The sequence below is a fragment of the Indicator indicator genome, chromosome 1 (genome assembly GCF_027791375.1).
Source record: "Indicator indicator isolate 239-I01 chromosome 1, UM_Iind_1.1, whole genome shotgun sequence".
Taxonomy (NCBI): domain Eukaryota; kingdom Metazoa; phylum Chordata; class Aves; order Piciformes; family Indicatoridae; genus Indicator; species Indicator indicator.
Window position 1 is genome coordinate 113,099,158 of NC_072010.1, and position 17,393 is coordinate 113,116,550.

At 44.2% G+C, this 17,393-nt stretch overlaps 2 protein-coding genes across 4 annotated transcripts in view; one reads left to right on the plus strand and one right to left on the minus strand.

The window, feature by feature from the left end:
* Positions 1 to 1,918, plus strand: part of ITSN1 (intersectin 1) — a 102,081-nt gene extending 100,163 nt beyond the window's left edge. For all 3 annotated transcript variants that reach the window (XM_054400734.1, XM_054400726.1, XM_054400742.1), the window contains 2 exons: positions 256 to 429; positions 1,770 to 1,918. In XM_054400734.1, the coding sequence (XP_054256709.1) occupies positions 256 to 429; positions 1,770 to 1,918 (323 nt within the window). The remainder of the gene's footprint in view (positions 1 to 255; positions 430 to 1,769) is intronic.
* A 10,292-nt stretch (positions 1,919 to 12,210) lies between these two features.
* Positions 12,211 to 15,599, minus strand: ATP5PO (ATP synthase peripheral stalk subunit OSCP). Its single transcript, XM_054386464.1, has 7 exons — positions 15,548 to 15,599; positions 15,306 to 15,356; positions 15,089 to 15,199; positions 14,569 to 14,698; positions 14,339 to 14,451; positions 12,760 to 12,846; positions 12,211 to 12,386 (listed from the first exon to the last, which is right to left on the minus strand). Exons 1-7 carry the CDS (start codon positions 15,575 to 15,577, stop codon positions 12,273 to 12,275), a joined length of 636 nt encoding a protein of 211 aa, XP_054242439.1. The 5' UTR covers positions 15,578 to 15,599; the 3' UTR covers positions 12,211 to 12,272.
* Positions 15,600 to 17,393: the final 1,794 nt, after the last annotated feature.

The following is a 17,393-nucleotide window of genomic DNA, read 5'->3' on the forward strand; positions in this document are numbered from 1 at the left end:
TGTCCTGCATTAAACATTTGTACCAGACATACATAGTTTCCAACATCTAAGCCATGTAATATGAGATCAAAAGCCACAAAGTCCATAAATGAAGACCGAAGGGTGCACTTTGCACCCTCTGGACCTTGCAGAACTGTGTCCATGTTCATTATAGTGGCAGTGAGGCCACAGTTTTCTCCCGTGTGTTGGCTGTAGGAGTAAAAGGTTATTTAGGAGGAAGATCACACTCTTCTCTGTTTGTTTCCATCTTCCCAGGAAAGAGTAACCCATACTGTGAGGTGACAATGGGCTCTCAGTGCCACATTACCAAGACGATCCAGGACACCCTCAACCCGAAGTGGAACTCCAACTGCCAGTTTTTTATCAAAGACCTCGAGCAGGATGTGCTTTGCATTACAGTGTTCGAGAGGGACCAATTCTCCCCGGATGGTAAGTAGCAAGCTGCCACCCTTCCAAAGGTATTTTCAAATCTCTCATTTTGAAGAGGTGCATGCCTGCTGAGGCCAATCATAGAATTAAGAGAATCAAACTCTGTCTTTTTTGGGGTTTCCTTTCTTGTATGACTTGACAGCAACTAAAGTGTGTTTTGCAGTTCTAAGTCTTTAAAAAACTGAGTGCTGTTTGCAAATGGACAGATTAATGCAGGAGGAAGAGAAATGTCTTCAAGTTCCTGCAACATGCAATAACAGTTGCAGAAATGACCCAAGGATGGCTAACTGACTCTTATTTCTTGAGGTAAAAATATGGAGCATTTAAGAGTGTATTTTGGAGTCAGTCTCTCAGGAAGCCTTTGAATAGGACTGCCATTCATGTGACCAGTGCCAGTTGGCTCATGTCTTAGTTTGATCAGACACAAAGATATTTTACCTCCCCAAAGGAGTAAAATGAAAACACTCCCACAGAACCAGAAATTTAAATGGAAATACTATTAATGAATATATACAGAAATACAAAATACACAAATTCATGCTCAGCCTCAATCCAGTTCTCTACCTGGGCTTTCCCAAAACCTCACTAGGCCAAAACCTTCCCCCCAACCAGGTCAAAAACCAGGCCTCAGTGCCCTGCCCCTCCCTTCCTCCCAACCTAGGCCAAAATTGCATAGCACAAAATTTGGTGCACGGCCAGGCCCACTGAAGGCTGAAAACCTCCCCTGGAATGCCAAACAAGAGATAACAGCCAATGTGCTGGCAACAGAGAGTGGGAGAAAAGAGTAAGAACAGACAGTTCCTGGGGTGCGGGATGATGGGAATCAGGCAACAAAGATTACACTTTCCTGTGTCCACCTCTTTGGACTTCTCTGGTGCTTCTGAAGGATCTTCTCTCTATGATTAAGACGTCCAGTCTTAAACCCACAACAGCTCATTGACCTTACTGCTAGTGTGATGCATTGCCTGGCTCTATCATTTCCAGAGGGCTTCGCACTCTGTTTGGACTGTGCAGCAGCCTTTGGCCTTTTTTCTAACATATCATAAGATAAATGAGCTACTGAAGCAAGGCAGCTGTGACTTACTTTGTGGATTTTTCTGCTTATGGGACCATTTACTTCTAATGCTCCTGCTGTCTAGTGCGGTCTAGATAAAATCCTCTTCTGTGCACTTTGAGAGCCTTTGTCCTTCTTCAACTGCAAAAATACAGTTGGACTGAAGGCTTGTTTTCTCCTTTTTGTTGTGTGTAGATGGAAGCTTAGTTCCTTCTGCAGATTAGAATTTTATTGCAATGCTAAACAGTTGTGTCATTTCTGAGCATGCTATTGTTTTGCATTTCAGACTTTTTGGGCAGAACAGAGATCCGTGTGGCAGACATTAAGAAGGATCAGGGTTCAAAGGGACCAGTTACAAAGTGTCTCCTTCTGCATGAAGTTCCAACAGGAGAGATAGTCGTCCGACTAGACCTGCAGTTGTTCGATGAGCCTTAGAAGGAAAGGGACCAACGTTTTATTTCAGTCTGAGTTCACTGCAATGGGCGTCTGCAGAAGCTGTCACAAAAATCCTTACTGGTGTGGTATGAAACTACTGCTTGCCCTTCACATGTAAGAGGGTTATCAAAGCAAACAGGAGCATCTTTGTGCCTTGATAATTCTCACTGAAAAATGAATCCCAATTTAGTGAGGAGCTTTCCCTCGATTTCTCTATGTGGAACTTGGCATTAGTTTCCTGGGTTTATGAAATAACCTGGTTGTTCATTGTGCTCCAGTCTGCAAGGCTGGCAAACCACATAGGTTGTTGTCCTTGCTCCAGTTACCCTACTCTTTAATTTACACGAAGTAGGCAATGTTGGTGTGTTTTGGAGGCTTTCTGCAGGGTTTTCCCCCTTGAGGAATTCTGTGCCTATTGCTCAGCACAGTGATGTGTAAATGTAATGTGAATGAAAGGAGTAGTTTTGCAGTAAGAGGATCCTTGAAAATCTTCATGATGGTACTGAAAAGACTTAAAAATTAAATAGTGTATTATCTATAAACAGAGAAGATTCTATTAGCATACCACTTCATGTTTTATGTTGCCCCTGAAAATATACTTATGTACAAGCGTTCTGCACAGAGATGAATTACTCTCCAGAAGAGTCCACCCACTTGGTACCTTTGGAAGCTGCTGTTTTCTATAGGACTGTAGATGTTTGAACAGTAAGTGAAGGATGAAACATAGATTCCTGCTCTGTGTTGTGCTGTACCACTTTGGTACCCCATTACTACTGCTGATTGACTGTGTGACTACACATGGATGATCCGTCATCTGCAGCGAGGAAGGAAAACAATCACAGCTCTAACTCGGAAAGCTAAATTCTGCAGTTGGTGGTGATCAGTTATTTAATTGTTCTGTGCCTAACTCTGCTTGACATCATGTTACTGAATCCAGGGCAGCAGCACACTGTAGCTCACAAAGGCGCTTGTGGCAAGCCAGGGTGATCGCAGGTTCCGTGGACACGACCAGAAACCGAGTGCTTGTGATGGTGCAGAGTGAGTAACCCCAAAGTAAAAGCCTTGTCATCTGGGGGAGTGCCAGGGCTCGTATATTCATTGAACTCTACAAATACACACATATAGGCCCATATCCAGCAAGCTTTCCTTGTACGGCAAAGCACCCAGCTTTAAGCGTGCACTTACGTCTTGTTTCCCTTAAGCACATGCGTAAGTGCTTTGCTGAGTCTGTACTCGAGAGAGATTAGACCCCCTAGGAGTAAAATTCCTCGTTGTTCTGCTTGGATTCGTTTTGTTCATGACCTATCATGCACATGCTGGTATTTTTGTAAGGACTCTCTTTCCGAATGGGAGGTGTCAGCCTGTTTCATTAGCATGTGAACGTTCTCGTGGAGCCTGTTGTTAGGTTTTGGTGTTCCTTGCATGTCCTTTCAGTACTGGTTTTCTCCTTTTCTGTGTAGGTGGTGTTCTCTAGCACTACAAAGTCTTACTGATTTCCATTAGGAAATTAGGATATGTTCATAATGGATAGGTAGATACAGTGTGGTAGTAAGTGTAAACTGTGCTGGGAAGTGTCTGTGTATTATAATTTCCTGAAAGACCACTGTAATGTTTCAAGCAATGGGGGGCAGGGGGTGGGAAATGTATGTTGGAGGGACAACAAAGTTTACATTTCATACTTTTCAGAATCGCTTTATTATTTATTTATTGAAGATAGTGTAGAATTTTGTATCAGAAATGACAGACATACTTATGTATTTTTTGAAACAAAACAGAGAATACACACTTTAGTTAGAAACTTTCAACTGACCACATTTTAGAGGGAGTGTAACTTCCTAGGCATGCATTTGTTTACCACTAACTGGCTGAAAACACAATTAAGAGAACTTTAAGTTTCTATTTTTCAATGTTGTTAAGAAAATGGTTTCAATTAAAATATGTAAATAGTACTAAACCCATGCTTTCCTAATTCCATATCAATACATTTTATTAAATATAATGTATATGAAAATACACAATGTTGTGGTAGAATTTAAAAAAAAAAAAAGTGAAACAATCTATTAATGGAGTAACATTAAATGTCATTGTCTAACCTCTTACTGCTGTCCTAATTTTCCTCAGTAGCTGTAAATACAGTGAACATTCATGTCACCAGTTAAAAAGCAGCATCACTTTTTTATGGTATCATTTCACCAGCATGAATTACAGTAACAACTAAATAGACAAGCAGGACAGGAAAAAAAAAAAAAGACTGTGGGTGTAATGCAGAAATCATGGATGGGTTTTTGAAGGGAGCCTCAAGGGGCTGTTTCTTCCTCTGAGACTCAACTAGTGTTGGAAGTGGGGAACTCTTAGATGTGGGGGCTTCTCTCAGTTTGTGACCCTAGTCATGGGCAGGTACAACTGCACCATTTTGGAGAACTGTAACAGCACCATCACTTGTGTTTTCCCACTTACCCTCTATGCACAGCAGTGTTTAACGCCTGCTAACGTCAACAGGAATTGCTCAAATGTGATGATGGTGAACGGCTCACAGATACCTAAGGAATCCCTCTGTCATAATTGGTTTAATCCTAAAGAGGAAGTTTGTCCTAATCCTTGTGCAGCAAGGACAAAATGTAGATGTACTCTTAGAGCCAGACGACTTTGCATCAGGATGTCACTAGGTTTTTGCTTGCTCACCCTCAGCGCTTCGTAGCGTATTGGCACTGTTCCTAGTGCTTCCCAGATGGAACTGCTTTTCACCAGGGTTAGCCAAAGGTTCTTAGAAATCCTGTGACTCCTGCCTGGTTTTCTCTCTTCAGGAATGTTACAGCCTTGCACATTGCTTTGCAATAAATCCACAGCTGCGTGGGCTGCAAGTTTCTGCTTTTCTACCCATTGCAGCTGCATAGGCCTCCTGCTCATCCAGGATATCATGGTGTAAAAGCTCAGGCCTTCTACTGAAAAAAGAGGCTCACTGGCTTCATTCCTAATAGTGCTTTCATAGAGAAAACTGCAAGTTCTCACAGGCTTGTTTAATTACTGTCTGTGTTCTGAAGAGTCTGGGGGAGAGGCACACAGTAGTACCTAGGAAGTTAGGTCTCTCTCTACATATATAGGAAGTCAGCTGGTATTACCACAATCTGTGAGAGTCAAGCCATCATCTTATGAGTGCCATGTGATGGCTGTCAGGCCAGGCTCTGCTAGTCTGTGCTGCCAGTATTGAGCATCCATATTTATGTAGATCCTACTTTTCAGATGCTGGCTCTTGATTTCTGAGTATCTCCATGAAACAGCACACCTTGACTCACAGGTCCCTTTCCAGCCCCATCAAGATGTGTGTAAGCTTTTCTTAATGTTATGCAAAACAACCACTACAACAAAATCGAAGCCCAGATAATACTTGATCACATTTTGGACTGAAATAGTAGATTTGTGCAGATAAGCATCCCCACTAAAATGCAGATGTTGTAAATCTGTGTATTGTGGAGTTCTCGGATTGGATCTCTGCATTTGCTTTGGTAAGCTTCATCCTTGCAGAAAGGCTGAGTACCAGGTCTCTCAGTTACTATGGCAAGAGTACCTCTGAAGCACTGGTGAGGTTGAACTGGTAAAAGGGCCACTGGGACAGGCCCTCAAGATGGGGTTTCATTTCTACCTTTTAGCACACTCCACTATTTTGGTAGAAGATGTTTTGCTTTGAAGTAATTCTTCAGCATCAAACTCGTTGGCTGGCAATCAAGCCTCTCGGAAAATAGTACTGTGACTTTTTAATGCATTCACTGCCTTCAGTTGAAACAGTGGTCTTGCTTTGGATAAAATGGGAGAAAAAAAGCCGTAAAAGAAGAAAGAGCAAAACCTGCAGCTGTGAGAAAATGGGAAAAGGTGCACTGGGAGTTTGGGTAACAAGTTGTATTTCTGAGGATTGCATTTTTCCCCTAAGTATGTTAATTTTTTATAAGAAGAATAGTGTTTTTCTCTAGTGCTTCCTTGGTTGTAAGTCTTAGGGTAGAATTCAGTTAGTAGTGAGCAGCACCACTTCTAGAAGTTATTAAAATGACTTTTGAAAGAGGCTGGTAGCTGAGAACTGGCAGAATGTCAATGTTGTTGTGGCTGCAGACAGGACAGGATACCAAAGAGGAAGGATTTTTTTTTTCCTTTTTTCTTCTTTTTTTTTTTTTCTAGAGGTGGTTTGTGTTTTTAGTTTAAAATGAGATCCACAATCTCAAAGCCAAACTTCAGTTATCCAGGACCCCAGGCATTCATAATATAACAACAGTGATTAGTAACAAACCATGTGTCTGCCCTCAGCCAGGGAGAGCCACACTGAATTTAGTGCAGCTTTGTATTTATGCAGGAGTTTGCATGCACTTTTCTATGGAAGTGGAGTGCTTTGGTAATACTTTTGGTATATGAGCTTTTGTAACAGCTCTTACACTTCTCTTTCCAGAAATTACCTTCTGAGATATACCTCTGAGGTGCTTAGGCACTGTGTTGTTTCAAGATGCTTTCACAAGGACTTCATAGGCTCATAAACATTGCTGTCAGGCTCTTTGCTTTCCTGGTGCCATCCCAGCAGCATTCATGACCATCCAGAAAGAACATGAGTACATGCCCTTTCCATGCAAGCAATCAGTTGCACCAGCATCAATGTGCCAGTTTTCTGTCTTTCAAAGGACTTGTTCTCCTATCCTATAGTTGTATGAAGTATTTACCAGCAATGCAATTATATATCATCAGGATGGATGTCTGTCCTTTCACCTGAATCCTTCCCCTTTTAAAACAATGATGGAGAGATCTTAATTGCGGAAAAATCAGCCTCACCTTGTCAAGCTGCCGCAAGAGTGCTTTCTCCCTGTGGACAGGAGTCAGCCCTTCAGAAAAGCCTGACCACCTGAGGTCATTTGCTTGGTCAGATATAGCTGGAAGTCATTGTGTCCAAGGCAGGTTTAGCCCCCCCCCTTTCAGGGGTCCCGCCTGCCACTTGAGCACTCACCTGTGCTGGCCTTCCCAGCAGTGCCAGGTTGTGAGCTCCTGCTGCCCTTGCTGCAAGCCATAGCCTCTGGTTCACACGATGAAGGTTGAGGTTTGTGTTTGGATCACCTAGGCACCCTCCTGGCCATGATTTTCCCCACCTGCTGAGCCTGTTGGTTCCCTCCAAACCAAACCCTGGCTGTGTTGCACAAATGAAAGGAAACGTGCTTTGCACTTCATCTCGCTGGCTTGCCCTGTTGCAGTCCCACTAGGTGTTTCTTCTGTGTATGTCTTGTAAATAAACTGGTGCTTCTGTCCAGTAATCAAGTCCTTTGGAAAGCATCACTCCTTCCCTTTAAGCCCAGCTCCCAAAGCTCAGCTGTATGAAACAGTGCTGTTTTAGGGACTCTTTTCTAGACTTTTCCCTCACAACTCATCATGCAGCTGCCATCTCTGCCCCAACCCCACAGCCCCTGGCTCTGCAAAGCGCTTCAGCAGATGCTTAACTTTAATTTTTGCTCCAATTCAGCACAAAGGTACCCGAGCATAAAGCCACCTGAGTAGCTGCCTGCTTTGCTGGGGATGCATGGAGGAGTTCAAAAGGCTTTGGTAAGGTAGAGTCTACATTATGAAGTTGGTTCGAACTGTGTAAGGATTGCAAGATTCAATAGAGCATCAAATGAAAAGTCAAGATTAAAACAAAGCATAGAAGTAGTTTATAGTCTTTGCAGCTGGATCTATTTTCTTCCTTATCATCCCCAAAATGGTTTTAGCCACTGAAGTCACCAGAGTTGTATTTACTGGACCAATCATAATTCCTCTGCTTATAGGTTGCAACACATTTGGAAGCACTGTAAAATAAAAATCTGTTAGGCTGACCTTGGCCTCAGCAATACCAAGTAGCTTGCCAAGTGTAGCACTGGTGGAAAACCAGTCTGTAAAGCCCTGAGCTTGCACACAGCTGATGAGTTAGTTGACTTGGGCACCTTGAAAGACAGCATGTCAATGAGCTGACACTAAGCCAAATAACTGATCAATTACAGAACTTTTTTCTAGATGCACTTAATTATATATTTTCTCAAGATGAGTTTTTACAAGGGAACTTTTTAAATCTTCATTTTACAATTTTTTTACCCTTTAAAACTAAATCATTTTTTTTGTTACATGTGAGTAGGGTTGGGGGGGAGGGGAAACATTGTGGATAATGCATTTTTTTGTAATATTACTGAATACATTTTCAAAACTAATATGTAACAACTCCAAACTTTTACTGCAACAGTGGTGTCTAGTTTCATAGCACTCTGCTTGCCATGGTGATCTTTCAGTTTATTCAAATCCAGCAGTCAAAACCCTGTGAGACATAGAAAAGCTGGGAATCAGGTTAAATCACCTGAGCTTTGAGGGGTTTTCTCTGTACCAACATTCCACATATATCCTAACATTTGTGTAGCCCCAATACTCTTGTCCTATGTGCATATTAATGTATCTATAGTTAAATACATGGTTCTCTATATATGTGTGATTATTTGTGTATATAATATAAAGCCACGGCTATGTTGTTGCTGTCAAATACTGAGTAAATCTAACAGAGAAGCGTTTATAGGCACCTAGTTTTGTTCATTTAAATATTTTAAAACAAGGATTGTCCTTGGGAAATTATTTTTCTGTACATAGGAGAATATATTTAGGACCTAATTTAAAAGAATAAAGAACTGCAGTAAAAATATATTAAACTAGCCTAGTTGCTTGATATAGTTGTCAAAGGCTCTGCTGTGACTGTAGCTGAATTCCTTGTGCTGCTTGTAAAGCTGCAAAAGTGTCACTAACCCTGGATTTTGTGGTAGGTTCTGCAATCTCTACATGTCATGCAAGCAAAGGGAGCTGCTGCTTCCTCCAAGGCCCCCAGACAACAGCTTGTGCCCACTGCAGTGAGCATGAGAGAGCTGGCACAAAGGAGCATGGGCAAAAAGGGAAGAAATAGGGGCAGAGCTAAGGAGTAAGAGCTTGGTGAGCAGCAGGAGCTCTCCCCCACCCCCCAAAATGTGGTCAGGGGCTTATTAGGTGATGGATTGGAAAGGAAATCCTTCCCAGCTGTGGTGGCTGCTCCATGGGAAGGTCCTAGTGGTGTAACCTGAAGAGGGGAGGCTGGGTCTGGGACTGAAGCACACTGGTCCAGGTGCTTGGTCCACTTATTGCCCCTGCTCTTTCTTCCTTTTGCCCCATCTCACAGCATCTTTAATGCTCTCCTAGGTCTGCACAGCCATGCTCACTCCAGGATGGCCTGGGCAGCACCACCTGAAAGGTCATGCTGGTGTGGAGGGACCTGCACTGCCCCTCCTGCACTGCACGCATCCGCTCCACCTAGTCAAGGCCCATAGCAAGCCCATGCTGCATGTACAGGCTCCTGCCATGGTGAGACAACTCCTACCCCGTGGGGAAGAGACGAAGCTGCCTCCCAGGGGGTAGGTTTTCCTCAAAGGCTTGGGTTTTGTTAACAGCTTGTGCAGAATTACCCTGTTCCATTCCTCATCAAGTTGCTGAAAAGGAATTTAGATTCCAGCAGCCTTTATAGACTCTGTAATGGATACTTTCTACTTCGTGTTGGTAAATTGTTGAAAATGATAGCTGTAGTATTTTTTTTTCCAGTGTTAATACTTAGAACTGCAGAATTCCCCTCCCTGATGGTGGGGGAGTTACTTTTTAGTGCACTTTTTGCTGCCAAACAAATAGTATCAATTAGGTTTGGTTTGTTTTTTTTTTTCTTCAAAAAGGAGGTATTGTATTGTCTGTAGTATCTTTATCCTAAAAATTACAAAGGCACTGTAAAAGAAGATTTGGCCAAACAGCAGAAAAAGGGTTTTTTTGTTTTGTTTTGGGCAGGGCTTTTTTGCTTGTTTTCAGAGAAGATGGAATTAATTTGTATTGTTAATTTACATCACGTCTAATTATTCTACAGTAAAACATTTGTACTGTGAAGTTAGGTTGTTTTTTCAAAGCATTTTTAATAGGTATAATGAATAATTACCAATCAGACGCCACTGTTTTTCACAAGACAATTTCAGTTGCTGTGAATGTGTTGTTTCCTCAGCCACATTTGGTTAAATAATTCTGTTTACAGACAAGGTCCAGTTAAGCAAAAGTCCTTAAAATGTGTTCACCTATTTGAGGGATTGTGCCACTTCCCAGGCTGCAGACACCAAGGTGGAAACTCTCAATACGGTTTTAGGCTGTGTGATTTGTTTGACACAGATGAGAACTGTGATTGTGCAAATGAAATTTTGCAAGAATAAATCCAGCTGTTTTTTTTTTTTAATGTGTACTGTTGCATTCTTGAGAAGTGCTGAAAAAGACTGATATGGTGTCACTCATTAAGTCAATCTTCAGATGAGTATTTTTGACAAAAAGACCTTGTAGAAACAAAGTGATAGGCCCAGCAGCAGGGAAATCACCAGATTTAGTGTCTGACACCAGTTTTCATCTCTATAATTCACTGATTGCATTACTTTCAGATTTGAAAAGATTTGACCAAATCAGCAAACACACATTTCCAAAATATGGTAATTTAAACCCCCCCAACCCAAAAGCACTCCAACTGAAGGCACTTCCTTAACAGGGCAGGTGCCAGCGCTTTATGCAGATGATGACTTTACACAGGCCCTGCTTTGTGGCCAGGTATGCCAACAGCAAGGTTTGTGCAGCTTGTTGGTGACTACCTATGGCTCTGCTACCTCGGGGTATAGGAAGGCCTATGCTGAGTCCTTCCTTAGATTTTGTTGTTAGTTACCGAATTGGCCAGATGCCTTGAGGCCAGTACCCTCGGTATTGTATTAAGCAGTGAGTTTCTTTGTGTAGTTCAGCACCCACTTATGCCTGCACCTTGAGCATCTATTTTTTCACAGCTATCTTGAGGCTTGGCTGGCACACAGGGGCAGCACTACAGGCTAAACATTGTCTGCGACGACAGCTGCCCTATGGTAGGTGAGATGGGACGCAACAGGAAGCTTGCTGGCCCTTTCAAATTGTGCTGTCTAGGACAGGGACCAGCACCTCCACTGCACAGCTCTGGAAAAGCTGTTGCTTTAGGTGCAGGCTGATGCACCTCACTGCTGCTATGGAGCAGCACTGAAAGTGGACAGCAGGATCCAGGAGGCCCTCTTGGGCCAGTTGCTGCCCAGTGGTGTGCTCAGCCTGCTCCTCTCCCCCAGGCTGTAGGCTTCCAACAGCCCCTCTACCTTGCCTCTTCAACTGCCCTGCCCTGCCTCCCCTTGTTACAGACCCCTTAAAACTTCAGCACTCCTCCCCCTTCTCCAGCACAAGCCCACTCTACCACTCCCTAAACCCAGCATAGCATTTACCTCTTTTACACCCCCTCAAAGCATCATGTACAGCCAGCAGCCTCTATTCTCCTACTGGAGAACATACTTCCAGGGTGAAGTACCAGAGAAAGCACAGGGCTAAAGAGTCTCCTCTCTGCAAGGACTAGCTCCTTTGATTAAAACACTTCTTAGAAAAATGTGGCTGGTTAAGACATTTCAGTAATGTGGCTGAGCTGAACTCGTGCTACCAGTTCAACACCTGCAAGAACGGTATCCATCCAAAATGAAGTCAAACATCAGTTCTTGAACAAGGACTAACAGGAAGAAACAGGCTATTTATGCTCCTTCATAAGCCTGTCAAAGATTATCTAAACAGACAACAGAGACACAGCACTTCAAGACAAAACGGACATGAGTAAATCCACATCCAAATGTCATCTGGTAAGCACACACAGCGGATCATAACAACACTCGATCCACCTCCTGTTGCAAACATTTTGGTAGTTCTAAGCTACACCCACCTTAGCCTCTCACTTCTAGGTCTTTAGAGGGTAATTTTATCTTAAAGCAAATACAAAACTCTCTGCAATGATACAGATGAGGAAGTAAACTGGCCTACTAGAGTGTTTGCTGCTGAGAGTGAACCGATGGCAGGTCTGTTTCCACAGCTACAGTTGTATTTTGGAAAGCGTCCACCAGCCACAGTTCCAGCATGCACATCTTCTGCACACAGGAATGGTGTGTGTGGCAGCAAGACTGCTGCTCTAATGACCTGACAATATCCTGAATAAGTTTTCTCTAGTTCTATTGGAGACCAATAGAACCTCAGCAGGAGCCACCCCTCAACTCCTAGGGCATTGTTTGCCCTTTCCTTCATAGCAACATAAACTCCTGTTCAGGGCGAGAGAAAGATTTTCAAGCCGTGTCATGGAAGATTTAGTGAGAACTAAGTGAAATTCACTGAAGTTCCATCAGAGCTGTGTTTTTCAAATCAAAATACTTCACACCACCTACTCAAGAAGAAATAATTTTATTTAAGTTTCCATCTGGCAGGTTTCACTGTAAATGACTAGGACAGGTTTCTAGACAGTCTCTCTCATGATTTTGGTGAGTTTCTGGATCTTTGACCTTGTTGACATGTCCACATACTTCTCCCCAATATTGACAATCATGCCACCAAGGATTGATGGATCAGTCTGAAGAATAAACATTGAACAGAAATTATATTAGCAAAGAATAAACATTGAACAGAAATTATATTAGCAAAGACCTATTAGCTTAGTATGTATTTTTTACACTAGTAAAGAAAAGGAAAAAAGCTTTCAAAAGGACAATTGTAAAGATAATTTCTGAATACAGTGACTGCAAAGTTAAGATTCTAGCAATTAAAGCATTATCAGGTCTATGAGAAAGCACAGAATTATGTAATATAGCAAATGGATTCAATGAATTTGTTATTGGTTTGTTTTGTGTTGTTTGTTTCTTTTTTTTTTTTTAAGACTGGAGATACAGAAGTCCAGCTTAAAATCACCTTCATGAAAAATTTAATTACGAATCAACAATACAGACCTTGGTCTCCAGCTTCAGGACCTCTCCCTTAGCCAAGAATCCACCCAGAACACCTTTTAGCTCAGTAAGGCTAGCATCATCCAAGGGCTAAAAAAATATAAACAGAAGACAAGGAAAATAAAGGACTTGAAAATGATTTTTCAAGATTTTCTGTTCAGATTCTTCTAAAGACAGACACTTCCACCAGGAAGGCAAATTAAGGCCTTCTTGAATGAGAATTATCAAAGGACAGCTCAGAAAGAGCAGTCACTTTGTGGCCTACTAATTTAAGGAAACATTATTTCATTTGTGCAAGTATTCTCAGCAGAAGTTCTATGCTGACATAGTCAGATGGCAAGCATCAAGAATCCATACTTGCCAAAGCAAGCATTTGATGGAAAACCTTAAGATCTGCCTCACATCAATGTTGAGGCTGTATAAGGAACGATTAATCTGCTGCTTCTAACAATTAAGATCATCAGCTTGAGAATAATCAGCTTCATGTAAAAGCACTGGGCAGTGACTGAACACACCAGCAGCAAGCTCCCAGCCCTGCTCCAGGCTTGCAGAATGCTCCTGGCTAAGAACACCTCCCTCCATAACCATAGAAGAACTCTGCATCCTTGTGGGAGAGACACTGTGAATTTGTCCTGTAAGTCACTTGGATATCACAGAGATAGAAACAAAAGGGACTTCACAAAAACGTAGTGGCTTTGTGTTAGTGACAACTAAATAATTTGTATTTAGTACCCTTTGAGAGTGAAAAAAACCCTTAGTAACAAAAGCAGCAGTACAAAAACTTTATGTACAAAATATTTAGGAAAGCCTGTGGAAAGGGTTCCATAGGCTTGTGAATCTACACATCCCTGAAGGCTACAAACTTGACTGACAATCTGTGCTCATAGGAAGCCAGCTAACCCTAAGTGGGTCAGCCTATTTCGTCCAGGCAGGCAGCTCACTGTTGCCCTACCCAAGGGTTAGAGATTTACATTACATATCTAAGTAACCAGCTTCCCACTCTAACAGACCTGAGCACAGATCCATTAATGAAGAAGTTAATGAAGTGCCAGAAACACCACAACTGATATTTACAGCTCAAGGAGACACCATCTTCCCTCTCACCTTCCTGAGCACCAGCCAGGCTTGCCTGTCTGCTACTTGTGAAAATCTTCCTACAGATTTGGAGTTACACACTTGCCCTAATTACTGCAGACAGTGGACCCCAGGCGTTCTCAGTCCTATCAGGTATCTACCTTGCTCTAAGCTCATAACTCATTCCTGTCCTGATCTGTATGATCCCAATGACAGAAATACAAACAGAGGCAGCTGCCATCTGTAGACCAGGGTGACTTTTATCAGCCAGTCAAATACAGCAGAGAAAGACTTGTTAAACTGAAATGGGAGGCACAGGTGTAACTTTTGGCCAGTAACAGTTGGATATCAAAAAGACTATCTGCAGAAAGACCTTTATCTTGGGAGAGGGGAGTTATTTCCTCATCAGTCATATAGCAAGTACTTAAACTACAAAAAGCAAAATTAAGGTGAAGAAGTTTGGCCTTATGTACTGCTGTTAAGCTCAGCCTAGAGTATTCTAACCCACCTGTGCAGTGATGACTGTGCACAGCACTTCTCCTCGATACGCACTCATGATCTTCCCAAACGCAGAAACAATGTCTGGTGTGTAGCGCAAGCGACCGTTTTCAGCAAGCAAATCTGGTAGAGGCAGATGCATTGAAATGGTTTAACGCACCCACTAGAAGCAGACTTGACAGCTAACAGTAATAACAAGCAAGAAGCAACCTATTTTTCTAACGTCAAATGGTTACTCACTCATCAGGTTGACAATAAGAGGAGACATCTTCTCCTTTGCCAAGGCATCATTCACAGCTTTTTGTTTAATTGTGCTCTTGGTGTGAGGGTTCATAACAACACTAGCCAGCTTAGGGTCCTTCAAGAGAGTCTAAGAGGATACACAAACAACATGATTAAAAGCCAGGAGCTTCCCAGGAATTGCAAGGCTTAACTGGCCTACCCAAACCTGTCAACACAGTCACTCCTTGAGTGAAAACAAAGAGGCCTGAAGCTCATGTGATATGAAATAGCAGCACCAGGTGGACCTCATTTACAGTATGTTTCTTGCAGAACTGATGCTTCCCCCGTACCACTTCCAAGCAGCTTAACCCCGGGGCCGCAGTGCGGGTAGCACCCGTGCCAGGCCAGTGTAAGTGGCACTCTCACCCTTTGCAATAGCAGAGCCCACCTCCCCTCTAATAAGAGACAGCAGGCACAGTCCTACCGCTCCCAAACCCTCGTATGAGCTTAGGCGAAAGCAGGCTGTAGGATACCTTACCCACACTCGGCTCAGCTCCTTTTCTACCTGGTCCAGCTTCTTCTGTTTGGTAGCGGCAGAGTACAGCGCAGTGGCATAGCGCCCTTCCAGCCCATACACCTGGATGGGGGGCTGCGAGCGAGAGAAGAGGAGGGCGCTGAGAGCGGGCCGGAGCCGCAGAATCGGAAGCTGCCCACCAGGCCGGCGATCCCGCCGGTGCCCCCCCTGCCCCGCTCACCTTGACCAGCTTGGAGAGCGGCCTCGCTGCCGTCGTACTCAGCTGCCGCACCTGCGGGCACACAACGGCCGGCGTCGGTGCGCGGCCCGGGGCCACGGGCACGCGCCGGCACAGGGGGAGAAGGTTCGAGATCCCGCGAGGGAGAGCTGGGTGAGGACGCCCGCCCGCGCGACGCGCCGTATCTCCCCCGCCCCCCGAATACCTGGCGAGGACTAACCGCTGCCCCCCCACCCCAGCTTCACCTTCAGGGACAACCCCGCCGCCGCCGCCATCTTCCCCGACCGCCGCTCAGAGGTCACAGCTGCGGCCGCCCCCGAGGTGAGGTGGTGCGCAGGCGCGGCAGCCACCCCCCCCCTTCAGCACCGCCCTACTCACCGCCCGTTTTTGTTGCGGGGCACACTGGGAAGAGTAGTTCTTCAGGGCGAGTTACGCCCGCTGTGCTGGGGGTTGGGAGCGGGTTCGGGCAGCTACAGAGGCCCTAGCCTCCTACACACCCGTCCCTCTTCCCGGTGACCCTCTTTCTAGTGTCCTCTCAGCAGCCTCGGTGGTCTCTACTGGCAGTGGGGGTGAAAGCCAAGCGCTAAAGTGCCCGGGCCGCCTGGCAAGCCCAAAGCGTGAGGCTGGGGTCCGCCGGTGGGCTGTGGTACACCGGTCCTCCTCCTGTGGGCAAATGCTACTTGGCGGGGGCGGGGCGGCGTGAGTTCCGCCTTCTCAGGAAAGAAACGAGAGTGGGACCCTTAGGCAGTCTTGCCCGCCTGGGGCTGGAACGAAGGTTGAAATGCCCCCGTTACCCTTTCTCACACCCTGCTGCTGGAGCTGGCTTTTCTCAGAGGCATGGTCAGGCAGTGCGAGGGCTATGCAGAGGAACTGAGTAACCAAGACAAGGACTCTCCAAGAGCGTCTCGCTCCAGTCCCTGGCTCTTCTGCACAACCTGCCCTTTGGCCAGCCATGCCTGTGCTTGTGGCTCTGCAGTTGGAGCGGCCACAGGATGGGAAGAGTGGTCCAGGTGACAGGCTGTTCGGTGGAGGCTTGCGATTGCTGTTACCAGGCTGCAGTGACCTGTTGTCCTTTCTCATATTCCTGTAAGGATCCTGTAACTTGCACGCTCATTCTTCCGCTCAGACGCACTAGGAGAGCCAGTGTTGCATAAGTTCTTCTGCATCCCTCAAACACCGTGGCACTGCCTCTGAAAAACAGAGCTCTTTCCTCCCCTTGGATAGACTAGATCCAAACGCCTCTTAGGGCAAAGACACGATCTTCCAGGTAAAGCATAGGGTAGGCAGCTCTGGCTTTGTGGGTTCCTCCTCATGACCTTGAGCAACTCGTTCAGGTCTTGCCTACTATTGAACTCTCTCTAATGGTTACATTCATTCTCTCTAACTCTTCCATCTTTCTCCTAAGAGAAGGTAATTCACTCGTCTGCTTCGCAGAGCTGTTACCGAATTTCAGTGATTATTTTCTGTGATGTGAGTAGTGCAGGTGGGCTCTGCTGTTGAAATACAATGCATGTTGCTAATGAGGAGCGTGCTGCACGACGTCTGCAGGGCAAACTTTAAACACTAGATGTTGCTGTTGCTACAAATTGGAAATGATCGCTTCAGCTACGTCAAAAACAGAGCATCAGAATAACGTTCTTTAGGAAATACAGTTTATTGTCCTACGAGCAATAAGACCAACAGGCTTTTTTTTTCGGATGACAAGATTTAGTTCTGTCTTCTATCCCTGGCTGCATTTGCTGTGGTGGTATTCCAAGTACATGACAAGTTTAAGCCTGGCATAACACTGTGCTTCTCAATAATTTTAATAACAACAGTGCTAAGAAAAGCATATCTAAAATGTAAAAAGATTTTTTTCATAACGTGCATGTACTAGTATTTTTTAATAGTACAAAGAATGGATTTATTCGAAGTGGGGTTCCATCTCCCAGATTTTGTTAGTGTATTTGATTTTAATACACAGAAAGTCTGGCTTATTGAAATTACTGAGACCTAAGGGAACTTTAATGAACTGGGTTGAATCCGATTTTCCTTTCAAGAATTAAAATCAGAGCACCTCTCCTGTTAATTTTAGACAAGTAAAATCCCTTA

Excerpts from the sequence above, each read along its gene's own strand:
- ATP5PO (XM_054386464.1), bottom strand. The coding sequence starts at position 15,577 with ATGGCGGCGGCGGCGGGGTTGTCCCTGAAG. Across the intron at positions 14,452-14,568 it reads TCTTATTGTCAACCTGATGA|ATTTGCTTGCTGAAAACGGT; the intron begins GTGAGTAACCAT and ends TGCCTCTACCAG. Across the intron at positions 12,847-14,338 it reads GCACAGTCATCACTGCACAG|CCCTTGGATGATGCTAGCCT; the intron begins GTGGGTTAGAAT and ends ATATTTTTTTAG.